This window comes from Ursus maritimus, unplaced genomic scaffold (assembly GCF_017311325.1).
Source record: "Ursus maritimus isolate PB19 unplaced genomic scaffold, ASM1731132v1 scaffold_18, whole genome shotgun sequence".
NCBI lineage: Eukaryota > Metazoa > Chordata > Mammalia > Carnivora > Ursidae > Ursus > Ursus maritimus.
The window spans coordinates 50,684,531-50,701,236 of record NW_024424230.1 but is presented as its reverse complement, the minus strand read 5'-3'; the positions used below and the strand labels follow the sequence as shown (position 1 = coordinate 50,701,236).

At 34.1% G+C, this 16,706-nt stretch overlaps 1 protein-coding gene across 1 annotated transcript in view; it reads right to left on the bottom strand.

The window, feature by feature from the left end:
- Positions 1-16,706, bottom strand: part of SMCHD1 (structural maintenance of chromosomes flexible hinge domain containing 1) — a 160,941-nt gene that overhangs the window by 88,301 nt on the left and 55,934 nt on the right. Inside the window, exons 19-24 of the mRNA XM_040632687.1 lie at positions 13,641-13,718; positions 13,443-13,562; positions 8,816-8,960; positions 3,709-3,805; positions 2,296-2,368; positions 47-186 (exon numbers count right to left, since the gene is read on the bottom strand). Coding sequence (XP_040488621.1) covers positions 47-186; positions 2,296-2,368; positions 3,709-3,805; positions 8,816-8,960; positions 13,443-13,562; positions 13,641-13,718 — 653 coding nt within the window. The remainder of the gene's footprint in view (positions 1-46; positions 187-2,295; positions 2,369-3,708; positions 3,806-8,815; positions 8,961-13,442; positions 13,563-13,640; positions 13,719-16,706) is intronic.

The window sequence follows — 16,706 nt, the reverse complement described above, 5'->3', positions numbered from 1 at the left end:
ACTACTCAAAATAAAACCTACATATTCTTATCTTACAATAACTTACCTTACAATGAACAATCAATTTTGGTTGTGTTGTTATATTGTCTGATTCATCCAAAACTTCTACCTGAAATGGGAAAGCTGTTCCATTTTCTATAACTAAAATTTCAGAATCAGGTTTCACTTTCAAACGACGAGGAGGACCTACCAGAGAATTATATAATGAAATACAGATTCAAGTTTCTAAGACTAAAATATTGAAACAGCAAAAAAAAAAAAAAAAAAAAAAAAAAGCTTCTAACATTTCAAGTTTTAGTATCTTAATATTAAGAAAGAAAAAAATTAGCAATACCCATGTTTAACCATTTCTATCCCCAAAATGCACAGGTCCTATAAATGACCAGAGTTGTCTCGATTATGTAAAATGTTTGATGTCTAGACTTAGTTCTACCCAACAAGCTATGACATAATGGTAACTAATGCTAGAAAACACCTAAAGGTATAAAACTGTAAAAGAGATTCTGGAAAAAGTATTCAAGAAGAAAAGTTTTTTAAAACATTTATTTATTCACTTTAACTTTACACAATGACTGATTTCTCAAAACATGTTAAGAGAAAACACATTTTAGGTAACAGTGTTCAAAGGATCAGTTCATGTAATGATATAAGCAGATAATTTACTTGTTTGATTGCCCACTACTCTGATGTTTTTATAAGCAAGCTACACAAGTTTCCTCTAAGATTAACCAAAGAGACTTCACACTTCTGTAGCAAGATGACTTGATGTGCTTTATAAACACTGATATTTTTAAATACAATTTATGCTAAATGCTAGTAAAAAAAAATTCCAAGAACAGTTACTGAAAACACTTACTTTATAGTAACATTAGTTATTATTTACTTTTAACTAATGCCAAGCAACATTAAGTTTTAAGCACTATCTTTATAATCTTCACAATGATCTTAATGAAGAAGGTAATATTATTATCCTTATTTTGTAAATGAGGAACCTGGAATCCAGAGAGATTAAGTATCATGTCCAGGTCACATGACTAGTAAGTGGTAGGCGCAGGTTAATGTTCTGAGTAATCTGAAACCTCTTGACCATTAATTATCATTATACCATCCTACCTCCTACTTTACAAATTTTCATTCTCAAATTCAAAACAATGCCAAAGTACCGGGTTATTAAGAATTTCACTACCCAAATCTATAACTTTTAGCTAACCTCTAAAATAAAAGCATTGTAAGTGTTTATTAGTATGTAACTTTTTTTTTTAAAATAAGTTTGCTTCTGTGTGTGTGTATGTGTATTTAAGTATGTACACTCAACGTGGGGCTCAAACTCATGGCCCCGAGATTAAGAACCACATGCTCTTCTGAGTCAGCCAGGTGCCTCGAAAATTTTATTCTTGTACTTCTACCAATGTGCTAATTTTGACATCTTTATCAATTTGTGCTTGAGGGAAAAAAACAACTTGAATTTGTGAAAGGACATAACTCATGTTTCATTTAAAAACAGTGCAAACGGTCATATGTGGACAAAGGCAGGATTACAGTATTATTAATGACAGAGCTAAAACTGACATACCAAGCATTGTTGTGTTTTACAAGCACATGCAGTTCTCACTTTGCACAGTACTGTGTTAACAAGAACTCATGCATATTGGAACTGTGTTGTTCTCCATTCGGTTACCACAAAATCTCGCAAAGTAAGGGTTGCCTACATTAACTCATTGAATCCTCACAACCACCGCGAGAGAGTAGATATTATTTCATTTTACACATGAGAAAACTGAGGTACAGGACAAGTTTACCTAGCTCATAAGTGTCAAGGGCTTAAATTCAAAACCAGAAGAGATAAAATCAGAGTGTATTCTTTGAACCTATATGACAGGCTGCCTCTCAAATTAGCCAGCATTTCTTACCCTGTGTTACTTTAATGTAACTTCATTACAAAGCTGATAAGTCATTATCACGTTAACATAAATGCATGAGAAACTTTTCTTCTTAAGATATGAAACATTTACAGTTATGCCAGAAAAGATAAAGACAGGTCCAGTTCTAATATAAGCCTAATTAGTGTATCTCTTAAGAATAGTTCCTTAATACATTCTCAACATTCACACTTTTCTAATGTCTTCCTCTACATTTTCCTGTTTTTTTCAATTAGTCATTTCTGTCAGTACTTTGACATTCTAATGTATTTTCAAGACTTATACCACAATCAAGCCAAAAAACACTTCATCTTATATTTTATAGTAAGAATATTATTTTAAATGTAAATATTAGGAATATTTCTTAAAATATTACCTGGCAGTAATCTAATTTTTAAAATCTGTGTGTCTTCTTTTAAACCCGGCAGAATAACCTTCAAATTAAAATTCTGTTGAAAAAAATTATTTTAATTAAATCCAAGTCCTAAATAGCTCAATAGTTTAACAACTCAATTCTGATTAATTTGTGCTTTTCATTTCCATAACATTACAGAAATCTAGTCAGCAAATTTATAGTGAGAAACATGGTCATTTATAGATGAAAAAATGTACTCATATTGCTTCTTTACAGATAACAGCCTCTTCAAATTCAAAAGGAATAACCTCTGAATAATCAGAATAAAGATGGGCATTATAAGAAGTATGGAAAATAGTGAAGCATAAATACCAAAAATCTAGACCTCTCTAAATGCAATGTGGTATTCTGGATTTGATCCTGGAATAGAAAACTAATTAGTAAAAAACCAGTGAAATGTGAATAGTCCATAGTTTTGTTAATAGTATTGTACCAATGTTAATTTCTTAGTTTGGATAAATACTTGACAGTTACATAAGATATTAATAGAGGAAACTGGGTAGACAGTATATGCAAACTCTCTATATTATCTATTTTTCCAACTCTTCTGTAAATATAAAGTTATTTCAAAAAAGTATTTTTAAAAAATCTAGAAATCGTTTTAGTTTTTTAGTAAGCTTATCTTATTAAAGTCAAATTTCCCCGAAATTCAAGTTCTTCTTCCAGGAAACTCTGAATTCAGAAAGATGTAAAGAACTTGACTTTTAATTTGATTTCATTATACAATGCAGTGCAGCATACAGTACTTAAAGAAATTCCCATGCTCTATTCTAAATGCCACTTTGATAGAGAAATTCTGAATATCTTGTAGGTTAATGGTGCAGTGAAGAAAAGTTATATAGTACTTGTTAGCCATAGTATTCCATTTAGTCATGTAAATCTACTAGATACTTTATATACCTGATTGAAAAACTACCTTATTGGAATTTATATTTTTACCTTCCCTAACTTTATCCCTCCCAAAACACTTTCCTTTATCCAAATACCAAACCCAGTATGTTCATAAATGTGAGCTAAAGTTTCTCATATTTTTGTGTTCTAAAAATAATATTCAAAAATTTTTTTAAAGTTGGAGAGAAAAAAGAAACCTAGTATTGGATAACTGTTGGTAAAATGACTCTGAATGTGAAAAGACTGGAATGAAGATAAAGACACTTAAAAAATATTTAATTCCTAAATGTTACACAGTAGCAAACATGCTAGTTTCCTTAGAGATATAAATGGTTAAGTTTAGTGACATGATCCTGATTAATTCCTAAGAACCCCATATTGTCATCCTGTTATAAAAATATGTCATCCAATTTTAAATTCTCCATTTCATTTTTATCACACAGGAAATAAGCATGTATTAAAACATTTATGTACAATGCTTACCTTGCCTTGACAAGAGTTTACAGGGCCCTTAGCTGTAACCCCTTGAATCACACAATTCGGTCCTTTGGTTATTTCTTCATAATGTAAAGATAAACCACTGAAAAAAACAAATTATTTTTTAACTTCCCCTGCATTACCTATAAGTAAGTTGCAAATGTGTTACCTTCTCACATGCCATTCTCATGTTTAATTCATTTTTCTAATAAGATAGTATATTAAAAATTAGAATAAATAATTCAATAGGAGAAAATTCCTAAGAACTTCTTTCACAAAGAAAAATGATCCATAAGTGATAGCACTGGGCCAAACACTGTAAATGATAAATTACAAAATGTAAAGCTTTATTTATTAAATAAGATACAAGGCAGGAAATAATCAAATGCTAGACTATGTATACAGGTCTAAGAAAAGGAAATATCCAAATAGGCCAGGTTTAGGAGATGTTCAGACTTCGCCATGTATTTTTTTTTCCAAATCTTTCATCCAGTGAGATGTTAGAGAGCTTCTGGCACTTATATAGCAATTTTAGATAAAGTCCAAATAATCAAGTACAGTCTTATGATGTAACCTCATTAGAATATACACTGAGATGCCCTAATCTATTACCATGAGCAATTTCATTCCTAAATAGCCTCTGACCACATGTAGGTCATTACAGCGTAAACATTTTACTCTTGTCAAGGGATAAGATGAGGGAATAAAAGTAAAAGATACACCATGAGGGAGAAAAAGCCAAATTTTTCTGAAGAATGGAATTTAAATATTTACAGGTATTATGCAAATAAATTATAAAAATTAAATGGCATGCCTTGTTTGAAAAAAGCTGTGAAGTGATGTGTAAGATAAAACAGACTCCCTGGGGAAAATGAACATTGAACACACACATCTGCTTTCACTATCTCTTACATCTCTAATTTGAGAACAAAGGAATTTCTTTTATTTACTATTAAAGGCTAAGAAAAGGAAGGAAAGGAAAAAGAGACAAGGACAACAAAACTTATCTGCTAGAAAACAGGACTTCGTAATCTCCCAAGAAAACTGAACCCTAAAACAGCAATGGAAAAAGCTGGAAATCAATCTATGGCCCAGAATTCCTAGGCCCTCTCTGGAAATGGTGGTACTACATGCCTCTCGGAGTAGGGGGAAACAGAAAGGTGGAAAGTAAGAATGATGAAAATCCGGACCCCCGATTTCCCCTCGTCCTCTAGTAGCTGACTGGAAGATTAACTGCTGAAAAGGCTGAGGTAGAGGATATCCAAACCAGGGAGTAGCAGACAAATTGAAAAGCAGGGTAAAATACTAAAAGAATAGAAAAGGTAATCTTGAATGAATGCACATGGCTGCTGAGACCTTCCCATCCCTATTCCCACCCCAACCTTGTTCCTGGACTGACTAGGAACCTGGACCAACTATTCTCTTCCAGGCAAGAAAATAAAATTATTTTCAAATAAATATTTGAGAAAACTGCCTAGCCCAAGAAAAAAGACCCTCCAAAAAAGCATTACAGACATATCATCCTACAGTGGAGTTCAGAGTCAACAGCTTCTCTCACATTCTCTGTTTCCTTATCTGCATTTTAGCCATTCGGTTATAAGCAGATGACCAAAAATTACCAGGTTTCTGAAGAGATTTAAAAAAAAAAAAAAATTAAAAAAAAAAAAACTAACAAACAAAGAGCTTGGAGAAACTTGGAGAAACAAAAACTTCCTGTGCATGTAAACTTTAAAACACACACACACACACACACACACACACACACACACACAATCACTTATCAGTGAAAAAATGCATTACATTCATAAAACAAGATTTACCAAAAAAGTTCAGAAAACCAAGAAAAACTCTTGGATATTAAAAACAGAGCAGCAAGGAAAAACTCAATGGAAAGGTTGTAAAGATAAAGTTGAAAAATCTGTCAGAAAGAAAAGCAGAAACACAATAAGGAAAATAGAAAAATGAGGAAAATCATAGCAGTCCAGAAGGTTCAGCACCAAAATATAAGGATCTCAGGAAGAGCAAACAGTGATGATGGAAAGTAGAGAATACTTTAAATAATGTAGAGATCTATGCAAAGATTTATTACTATAAAATTTTGCCATGCTGAGAATTAAAAGTAGATCCTATATGCTTCCAGACAGGATACACAGAAAACACAAAAATGAAAATAAAAGTGAATTTAAATTTATCAGCAAAAGTGGAAGCTTTTTAAAAAGCAAAAATGAAGCAATGCATTCATAATTTTGAGGAAACCAAAATGGAACAATGTTTACATAATTTTGAGGAAAACAGTGTCCAACTTTCAATTCAATTAAGTAGAATAGAGGCATTTTTGGAGCAATAATTTTCTCTCATCACATGTACTCCTTCACAGGAACCTAGTCAGGGATGTGTTTCAGCAAAAGGAGAGGAATGTGGGATTCTTTTGAAAAACTGGAGCGCCATGAAAAGTTAAATGCTAAATAAAATGAGCCACGTAACAGACTCACAATTCGGGAATATTTCCTTAGGGCCCTGAGAGCCATCTCTCTATAGTGTAACCATCAAAAAAGGTAAAACCCTATCTCCTAGTTTCCTGGGCCTAACTTCTAGTCAGCTGACTCCAAACTGCAAATCCCACAAGCAGTAATAAAGATACTTAGCCATTTTAACTTTAAAACATGAATATAATGAGTTCCAGCCATTTATCCATATAAAGGAGTAAGATTTCCTTCAGCCTTTGCAGTCTCTATATCAGATTGCCCGTGATAATCATCATATTCTGGTTTAATGTTTAGTCAATAGTAAAATTTTCTTTCTCTTCTCACTTTATGAAGAAGTTTTCTACATTGAGGGTAGGTTTTGTTTTTAATTTTACTTCCCTAACAGAGAAGACAGAATCCCCAGGATGAAGGTGAAGGAAGAGCACAGAAAACTACGACAAGCAAAAAAAACCAATCAGTACAGACTGTAAGCACATCACAAGCTCCAAAACAGAGGTCTCCAAAAATATAAAACTGATAGATTATCTATGCACTTAAAACATCTGGAGAAGAGACAAATTTGGCATAGAGTTTACAGTTTAATTTGTCATAAACTTAGCAAAGAAAAAAGTACAGTAGCAACAAAGTTGTACAATAAAGTGACTAGTATTTACATAATTGCAATAAAGCAAGCACTTAATACTGACCAAGCCACAATATAAACTTTATTGAGGAACAGAGGAACAGGAAGGAAGCTTATTTGTAATAGAACTGGTATTAAGAGAATATGTCATTGTCTATAGTCATTAAGTGAAGAGATAATGTCTAAAACAGACAAATGAAGAAACAGCAATAAAAAATTTAGATATATGGCAGTAGTTATCAGTAGATTCAAGTAAGAAAGTTGAAAAGGGTTCTGAGAAGTGGATTGTGGGTGGGGTAGAGAGGGCAGAAGGAGGAGAAACTGTTTTTTTTATAATAAGCCTTACCAAACTACTTGACTCTTTAAAACTACATGCATGATTTTTTAAAATTCACATAACACTGAAAAAACAAAAATAAAACAACAAAGAAACCCACTAAGAAAATGGTCTTTGTTGAAGATAAATTCACATGGCCATGCCACTAGGATTTTTTTTTAATAAGTTCAAGACCCGAAATATAAATACATATGTTTGACAGAGACTTCTCATGTAAGAATATCCTATCAAAGATAGGATGATAGGATGATGGACTTATAATCAATAATATGTGTAAAATGATGTGCTAATATTTTTCCATTTGTGACTAGAAGGGATACTTCTAGTGTTTTATTTATTTTTTTTTTTAAAGATTTTATTATTTATTTGACAGAGATAGAGACAGCCAGCGAGAGAGGGAACACAAGCAGGGGGAGTGGGAGAGGAAGAAGCAGGCTCACAGTGGAGGAGCCTGACGTGGGGCTCGATCCCATAACGCCAGGATCACGCCCTGAGCCGAAGGCAGATGCTTAACCGCTGTGCCACCCAGGCGCCCCTCTAGTGTTTTATTTTTAAACAAACACATTTAAGTGTTCAAATCTTCCACTACTGTTTAACATTCAAATGAATGCAATAGGTCAAAAGATAAGAATCACTTTTTGCAACTTTAGAGAACATAGAACTAAAAAACTCATTTTGAATATTTTTATTGAATTTATTCAATATTGAATTTATTGAATTTTATTTAACTATATATTGTTTTTCAAGAACTTAACCATGCTATAAATCTAACCACTAAACTATCTCCTAATTTATGAGCTTCTAGAAGGCAAATACTACGTCCTTATTCACTTCTATATGTCTAGCTAGCAGATGCCTGGAATACAGCACATGCTCAGATAATTAAGAGTGAACAATTATAATTGTTAGGTCTTCCTGTTGGATAGGCCCTTTAAAAAAAGAAAATAAAAATGAATGATTACAACAAAAATACATAGAGACAACAGAAGAAAGCATACATTAAAAGTGGGCTCAAAAAGATCAACATGGCAGCTAATGCAAAAAAAGAAACACTTAGCATTCATGCTCTTGAGAATGAACAAGAATTTCTCCCAAGACACCTTAAGAAGATAACGGGAGACAGTGAACATCCTTAATCATATCACTGGACACACTGTCAAGTTTCTGAGAGTTCTATCTTAACATAAGCCAATCACAATACTTTAAAGAACTATTAAATAAAGGTAAATTCTATGGAAAGACCCAAATTTCCATGGAAACCATGAACTTTATTGCTATGGATTTAAAAACAAATCAAAATAAGTTGTATTACCAGGTTTAAAACTGACTAGAGTGAGCAATATCACTCAGTTTAAGTAGCCATAAGTTCATATCATACTTGCAAAAAAAAAAAAAAAAAGAGTAAGACAGAGCTATCAGTCTCACCTAAACTTTCACAGTAAATTCAGTCAAAACATAAACTTTAGTGAAGCACTTTATATATGATATGATAAAGCATAGGTTGGAGCTAAATAAATCCCCCAGATATTATAAAATACACTAATACTTTAAATGATAAATGTGAAGTTGAACACATATAAATAATGTAAGCTAAAAAAAAAAAAAAAGAAGACGACTGAATGCTTAGTAAATATGAAAAGTCACATATAGGTTGATCCTTCAAATTACCTGGCTTCAAAAACTGGCTGAATATCATTTCCTAGTTGACTAGTATGACCAAATTCATCCTGAAACTCCAGAGGGATATTGAATGGGACTCCAACACGAAAAGGAGGATCCATAAGACCAAATGAAAATTTCTCTGGTTTACCCTCTTTAAAAAAAAAAAAAAAAAGTAAACATGAGAAGCAAATTCATTATAGGTCAGAAACAGCCATATTTTATATACACTAAACTAAACTATGATAAAAGGTGGCATTTTAAATCTGTGAAAAACTTACATAAATTGTATCTATAAGCCACTTGGGAAAAGTTAGATCTTTATCTCACTATACATAAAAGTAAAATCTAGAGGTAGAAAAAAATGTGTTTTTAAACTATGAAATTATTAGAATATAATAAAGAATAAGTTTATAACATTATCATAGGAAAAACTAAGGCAAAACACAGTATCACCCCCTCACCTTATCTGTGGTTAACTATAGTCTGGAGGCAGATGATCCTACTTCTGATACACTGTCAGAAGGTCAACAGTAGCCCAAAACTATGTTACAACTCTTAGGTCATTGACCTCACTTCATCTCACAAGCATTTTATCACCTCACATCATCACAAGAAGAGTGAGTATAGTAGTACAATAGATATTTTAAGAAAGAAAAAGACCATATTCATGTAACTTCTATCAGAGTACATTGTTACAATTGTTCTATTTTATTATTATTAATCCACTGTTCCTAATTTATAAATTAAATTTCACTATATGTATGCATATATAGGAAAAAAACATAGTAGATTTAGGATTTGTTACTATCTGCAGTTTCAAGAGAACCACTGGGGGTGGTCTTAAAACATATCCCCTACACACAAGGGGGACTACTGTACTCAACAGCTACGAAAGAATATATTTGGTAAAGTTTAAAATATCTTATTAGTTAAAATACACAAAGTTAAAAGAGATGCTCCACAGGAGAAAATATGTACAACATAAGCAATGGATTAAAATCCAAAATACATGAAAAGCTTCTATAAACCCGCTATTCTTAAAGTGTGGTCTCTAGTCAAACAGTTTCAGCCATCCCCTGAGAAATTATTAGAAACATGTATTCTAGGGCTCACTCAAACCCAGAAACTTTGGGAGTGATACCCCACAGACTAGTGTCTTAAAAAGCTCTCCAGGTGATTAAGATAGAAAGTCAAATTTGAGAACCACACCTTTATTTTTTATTTTTTTTATTTTTTTTAATGATTTTTTATTATATTATGTTAGTCACCATACAGTACATCCCCGGTTTCCGATGTAAAGCTCGATGATTCATTAGTTGCATATAACACCCAGTGCACCATGCAATACGTGCCCTCCTTACTACCCATCACCGGTCTATCCCATTCCCCCACCCCCTCCGCTCTGAGGCCCTCAGTTTGTTTCTCATAGTCCATAGTCTCTCATGTTTCATTCCCCCTTCTGATTACCCCCCCTTTCTTTATCCCTTTCTTCCCCTACCGATCATCCTAGTTCTTATGTTCCATAGATGAGAGAAATCATATGATAGCTGTCTTTCCCTGTTTGACTTATTTCACTTAGCATTATCTCCTCCAGTGCCGTCCATGTTGCAGCAGATGTTGAGAATTCGTTCTTTCTGATAGCTGAGAAATATTCCATTGTATATATGGACCACAACTTCTTAATCCAGTCATCTGTTGAAGGGCATCTCGGCTCCTTCCACGATTTAGCTATTGTGGACATTGCTGCTATGAACATTGGAGTGCATATGGCCCTTCTCTTCACTACTTCTGTATCTTTGGGGTAAACATCCAGTAGTGCAATGGCTGGATCATAGGGTAGCTCAGTTTTTTAACTTTTTAAGGGACCTCCACACCGTTTTCCAGAGTGGCTGTACCAACTTGCATTCCCACCAACAATGTAGGAGGGATCCCCTTTCTCCACATCCTCTCCAACAATTGTTGTTTCTTGCCTTGTCTATCTTTGCCATTCTAACTGGCGTAAGGTGGTATCTCAGTGTGGTTTTGATTTGAATTTCCCTGATGGCTAATGATTTTGAACATTTTTTCATGTGTCTGTTAGCCATTTGTATGTCTTCATTGGAAAAGTGTCTGTTCATATCTTCTGCCCATTTTTTGATTTGTTTATTTGTTTCTCGTGTATTGAGTTTGAGAAGTTCTTTGTAGATCTTGGATACCAGTCCTTTATCTGTAGTGTCATTTGCAAATATATTCTCCCATTCCGGAGAACCACACCTTTAAACTATTTAAAATGGGCACAGCAAATGAATAGGTTTTCAAAGATGACACAGAGAGCCCAAGAAAAGTGAGAAGAGATGCAAAATCTAATAATTAAATAATTTAACCACCAAATAGGATAAATACAGATGCTGGCCAGGAATGAGCATAAGGAAACTAGACCTCTCGTGGTCTGTTGGTGAGGGTACCCTGGCATAACCTTTGGAAGAGTTATTTGACAGTAAATATATTTAAAACGTTAAGGCATATACATGTCAGCTTGGCAATTCTACTTTTTACCCACCCTAGAGAATTTCAAGCACACATACAAAAAGCAGCATAAATTTTTTCCATGTAGAAACACAGTTTGCGATAGCCAAAAAATTGGAAACGATTGAAATGCTCATCAACAGAAAAATGCTTCAACTATAGCATGTCCATACTCTGGAATGTGTTCTGCAGCTACTCAAAGAATGTGGTGGGGCACCTGGGTGGATCAATCAGTTAAGTGCCCGACTCATGATCTCAGCTCAGGTCTTGATCTTAGGGTTGTGAGATCTAGCCCCATGTCAGGCTCCACATGCAGAGGAGTACAGAGTCTGCTAAGATTTTGTCTCTTCCTCTGCCCCTCTCCCCTCATTTGTGCTTTCTCTCTAAAATAAATAAATCTTAAAAAAAAAAAAAAAAAAAAAAGGAAAGAAAGAAAGAAGAGTTCCCTAGATCCCCACCCCTCAATACTGAGAACCAGTCAACTGCCTTCCTCAGCCCCAGCAACAGATAAAAGGCTTATTCTCTGAAGAAGGTAAAAGAGTAGGGCTAAGAAGTGAGGGGCAAAGCACTACTAAAAGCATGAGTTTGCTGAAAATACCAACTGAAAGATTATATAGTTGTGAAATCCCCAACAGCCTTCCCCAGCTTGCTCCCAAAATGCTGGCAGCCAGCTGTTTACCCTCCTAGAAGAAGACTAGAAAGCTCTACTTTGGGGAATCTAGACAGCGTAAAAGAGAAAAATCTAAAAATTCTCATAATCGCACCAAACGAAATAAAAGCTTTCAAATGTCTATGATTTAAAAGTAAGCAAATCACTAGTCATGTAAGACAGCATCTACTATATGAAAGGGCAAACAAACAAAAAAAAACCAACATGGAGGAAACAGACTATAAATAAAGTTTAAATGCTTCAAAAAAAGACCACCACTATTACTAATACCCTCAGAGAATTATTAAAGATACTGAATTCATGAAGCAGGCAGAGAATGCTTTGAAAATGACAGCAGAAAGGAAAAATTCAATAGAAAGTGTAATAACATGTCATGTTAAAGAAATCTCCCATAACACAGGAAAACAAGAGATGGAAAGTAGAAAAAAGAATATTAGTACACCAGTCAAGATGTCCTTGTCTTAATACAAGATGATATAGAAAACAGAGTAGGAAATCAAAGTAATTCAAGAAAAATTCCTAGAATTTAAAATTTCAGAAAGTAGGGGCGCCTGGGTGGCAGAGCGGTTAAGCGTCTGCCTTCGGCTCAGGCCGTGATCCCGGTGTTATGGGATCGAGCCCCACATCAAGCTCCTCTATGAGCCTGCTTCTTCCTCTCCCACTCCCCCTGCTTGTGTTCCCTCTCTCGCTGGCTGTCTCTATCTCTGTCGAATAAATAAAATCTTTAAAAAGAAAAAAAAAATTTCAGAAAGTAGAACAAAAAAAGATTCTCCAAACAGCTGGGCATCAGGGAAGAGGGAAGACTGGAGTGGGGGTGGTGGGCAGAACAGCTCACACATGCAAAGGTCAGGAATCAGAATAGCTTTAGATGTTACCACCACCAACAGAAGAAAACAATGATGCCTTCAAAACTTTAAAGAGATATGATTATGAATTTGCAATGACATGGATGGAGCTAGAGATTATTATGCTGAGCAAAATAAGTCAGTCAGAGAAAGACAAGTGCCATATGATTTCACTCATGTGGAATTAAAGTAACAAAACAAACAAGCAAAGGGGAAAAAAGAGAGAAAGTCAAACCAAGAAATAGACTCTTAACTACAGAGAACAAACTGATGGTTACCAGAGGGGAGGTGGGCAAGCGGATGGGTTAAATAGGCAAGGGGATGGGTTAAATGGGGATTAAGGAGTGAACTTGTGATGAGTACCAAGTGATGTACAGAAGTGCTGAATCACTGTATTGTACACCTGAAACTAATATTACACTGCATATTAAAACTGGAATTTAAATAAAAACTTGAAGAAATATGATTATGAAGCAGAATCATAAAGCCATTTTAAGATAATGATGATCACAACTGGCCAAACATCTTTTATTGAATTACCTATCTATCTGTTCTCCCTTTATTTAAAATGCCACCTTCAGTATAATATGTAGGTATATAGTGTTTCACTTACCTTTAACAGAAAATTTAATTGCTTTTGATGGTAGTGGTCTTCCTGCATAAGTGTCTGCATTACTTTCATTCAATACAACTTGTAATTTCAATGTATAATTCCCCAACTTCTGAATATTTTCTGGACAAATTAAGAGAAATTAAAAATCAAGTCAACATAATACTGATACCATTTTTAACATTCAGAATAATAACTCACCCATTTTTTTAAACCAGTAAGGCCATTTTCCTCCATGTTGACTAATATGTGAAATGATTTCTTTATTTCCATTTGAAGCTTAATAAAAAGAAAAAAGAAATATTTATACCTTGAGAAACTGAATACACAATATGAATATGAAATGTCACACCGGCATCAAATATTTTTATTTGTTGTACATTTTTAGAAATTGTTTTGAAACTTCATCAAAGGATCTAAAGCTATCCTAAGCAAGTGAACAGCATAATGAAAATTATTCATTCAGCTCATTAAAATTCCTTTATTTCAATTCTTAAAAATGTATCTGTAAATAAGATTAATTGGTACAAAAGGTCAGAGATGATTTTGTTTCGATATTAAAAATAATTTTCCTTAAGACTTTTCAAGACTAAAATACCACAGTTTATTTATATAGAATTGTTAAGATCTAATGGCTGACTGTTATGAGAAAGAAGGAGTAAAAACATATATATATATATATATATATATATATATAAATAACATGCTACCTTTTTTGTAAGGAAGGGTAAGAAATAATATATTTGTTCCTGCTCAGCATTATAGCAGGAAAGGTAAGCCAAAAAGTAGTAAAATTACTACCTAAACAGGGAGGAAGTAAACAGAGGGATGACATAACTTCTCTTAAGATTTATTTCTCACTTTGAAATTATGTAAATGACTTAGAAATTGAACAAACAGAATTAAAATACAGCAATTCTTAAACAAAACCAAAACATACATCAAGTAGGTGACATGACCACATTAAAAAAGGATTATATCAAGTGACTTTGTTTTTTTAAAGATTTATTTTAGAGAGAAGGAGAGAGAATCCAAGCAGACTCCGCACTGAGTGGGGAGCCAAACATGGGACCCAATCCCATGACCCCAACATCACAACCTGAGCTGAAATCAAGAGTCGGATGTTTAACCAACTGTGTCACCCAGGTGCCCCTCAAGTGACTTTGTTTATTATCAGTCAATAAATTCAGCACACTCGGATGACACAAAATCATGTTCATGGATTGTTAAGATGACAATAACATCCAACTGATCTACCAATGCAATATAATCCCTATCAAAACCCTAATACCATTTTTTTTTTGCAGAAATAGGAAACCCATGCTAAATGTATCTGGATTCTCAAGGGACCCAAACAGCCAAAACAATCCTGAATAAGAAAGTTAGAGAACTCACATTTCCTTTCCAAGCTTATTACAGAGCTACAGTAATCCAAACAGTGTGTTACTGGCATAAGAAGAGACAGAGAGAGCCCAGAAATAAATCCTTGAACGTATGTTCAAATGATTTTTGACAAGAACGCGTAGACCATTCATTGGAAAAAGAAGAGTGTTTCTGATTACTGGTGCTATGAAATCTGGATATCCACATTCGAAAGAAATTAATCTATATAAATTAAACTTAAAATGAATCAAAGAACTAAATGTAAGAGCTAAAATGATAAAACTAATCTTAGACAAAAAAAAAAAAAAAAAAAAAACAAACTTCCTGACACTGGATTTGACAATGACTTCTTGGATAGTACACCAAAAGAAAAGGCAACATATGCAAAAACAGAAAAACTGGGGGCACCTGGGTGGCTCAGTTGGTTGAGTGTCTGACTCTTGGTTTCGGCTCAGGTGGTGATCTCAGGGTCATGAGATCCAGCCCCACATCAGGCTTTGCAGAGTCTGCCTCGAATTCTTTCCCTCTTCCTCTCCCTCCCCTTTTGCCCCTCCCCCAGCACATGCGTGCTCTCTCAAAAAAAAATAAAATCTTTAAAAAAAACAAACAGAAAAATTGGACTAAAGCAGAATTACAACATTTTCTGTATCAAAAACACCACCAATACAGTGAGAAGGCAGTCCACAGAATGAAAAGGAAGTATTTGCAAATTATATAGTAGTATCTGATAAGGATTATCCAACTATAAAGAAGTCCTACAACTCAACAACAATAAAAAACAATTCAATTAAAAAATGAGCAAAGGACCTGAAAAGATATTTCTCCCAAAAAGATAGAGAGATGATCAATAAGCACACAAACAGATACTCAACTTTACTCATCATTAGGGGAATGCAAATCAAAACCATAAAATAATAAATAAATAAATAAATAAATAAACCATAAAATATCACTTTACACCAATTAGGATGTCTTCTACCAAAAAAAACCAGAAAACGTGTTAGCAAGGATGTGGAGATATTAGAATACTTGTGCATTGCTTGTGGGGATGTAAAACAGTGCAGCCACTGTGAAAAACAGTATGGCAGTTCCTCAAAAAGTCACACATTAGAATTACCATATGATCTAGCAATTCCACAACTGGGTATATATCCAAAGGAACTGAAATCTGGGACTCAAACAGGTATTTATGTACCAATGTTTACAGTGGCATTATTCACAACACCTAGTACATGAAAGCAACCCAAGTGTCCATCGATGGATAAATAAACAAAATATGGTACATACATACACTAGAATATGATTGCATGTATTTTTTTGAGATACCTAGAACAGTCATAGTCGCACAGACAGAAAGTAGAACAATGATTCCCAGGAGATTGTGGAGATGGAGTAATGGGGAGTTAGTTCACTACTGAGTTTGGTATGGGATGATGATAAAAGTTCTGGAGATGGGCAGCAGTTAATGGTTCCACAACGATATAAATGTATTTAATGCCAATGAACTTTATATCTTAAAATGGTTAAAATAATAAATTTGTTATACATATTTTAACACAATAAAAAATATTTTTGACTGAAAAATAATAACACGGGGTGAGGGAGGCAGGAGGGTCAGAGAGTCAGAGAGAGACTCGAGAATGCTACACTACTGACTTTGAAGATGGAGGAACCAGCCACAAGCTAAGAACAAGGATTCTAGAACGAGGAAAAGGCAAGGCTGCCCTAAAGCCTTCAGAAGGAATGCAATCCCACTGACACTTTTGGTTTTTTTTTTTTTCTCAGATTTATCTATTTGAGAGAGAGAGAGAGAGCACAAGCAGGTGAAGCAGCAGAGAGAGAAGGGGAGCCCGACTGCAGGACTCGATCCCAGCACCCTGTGAT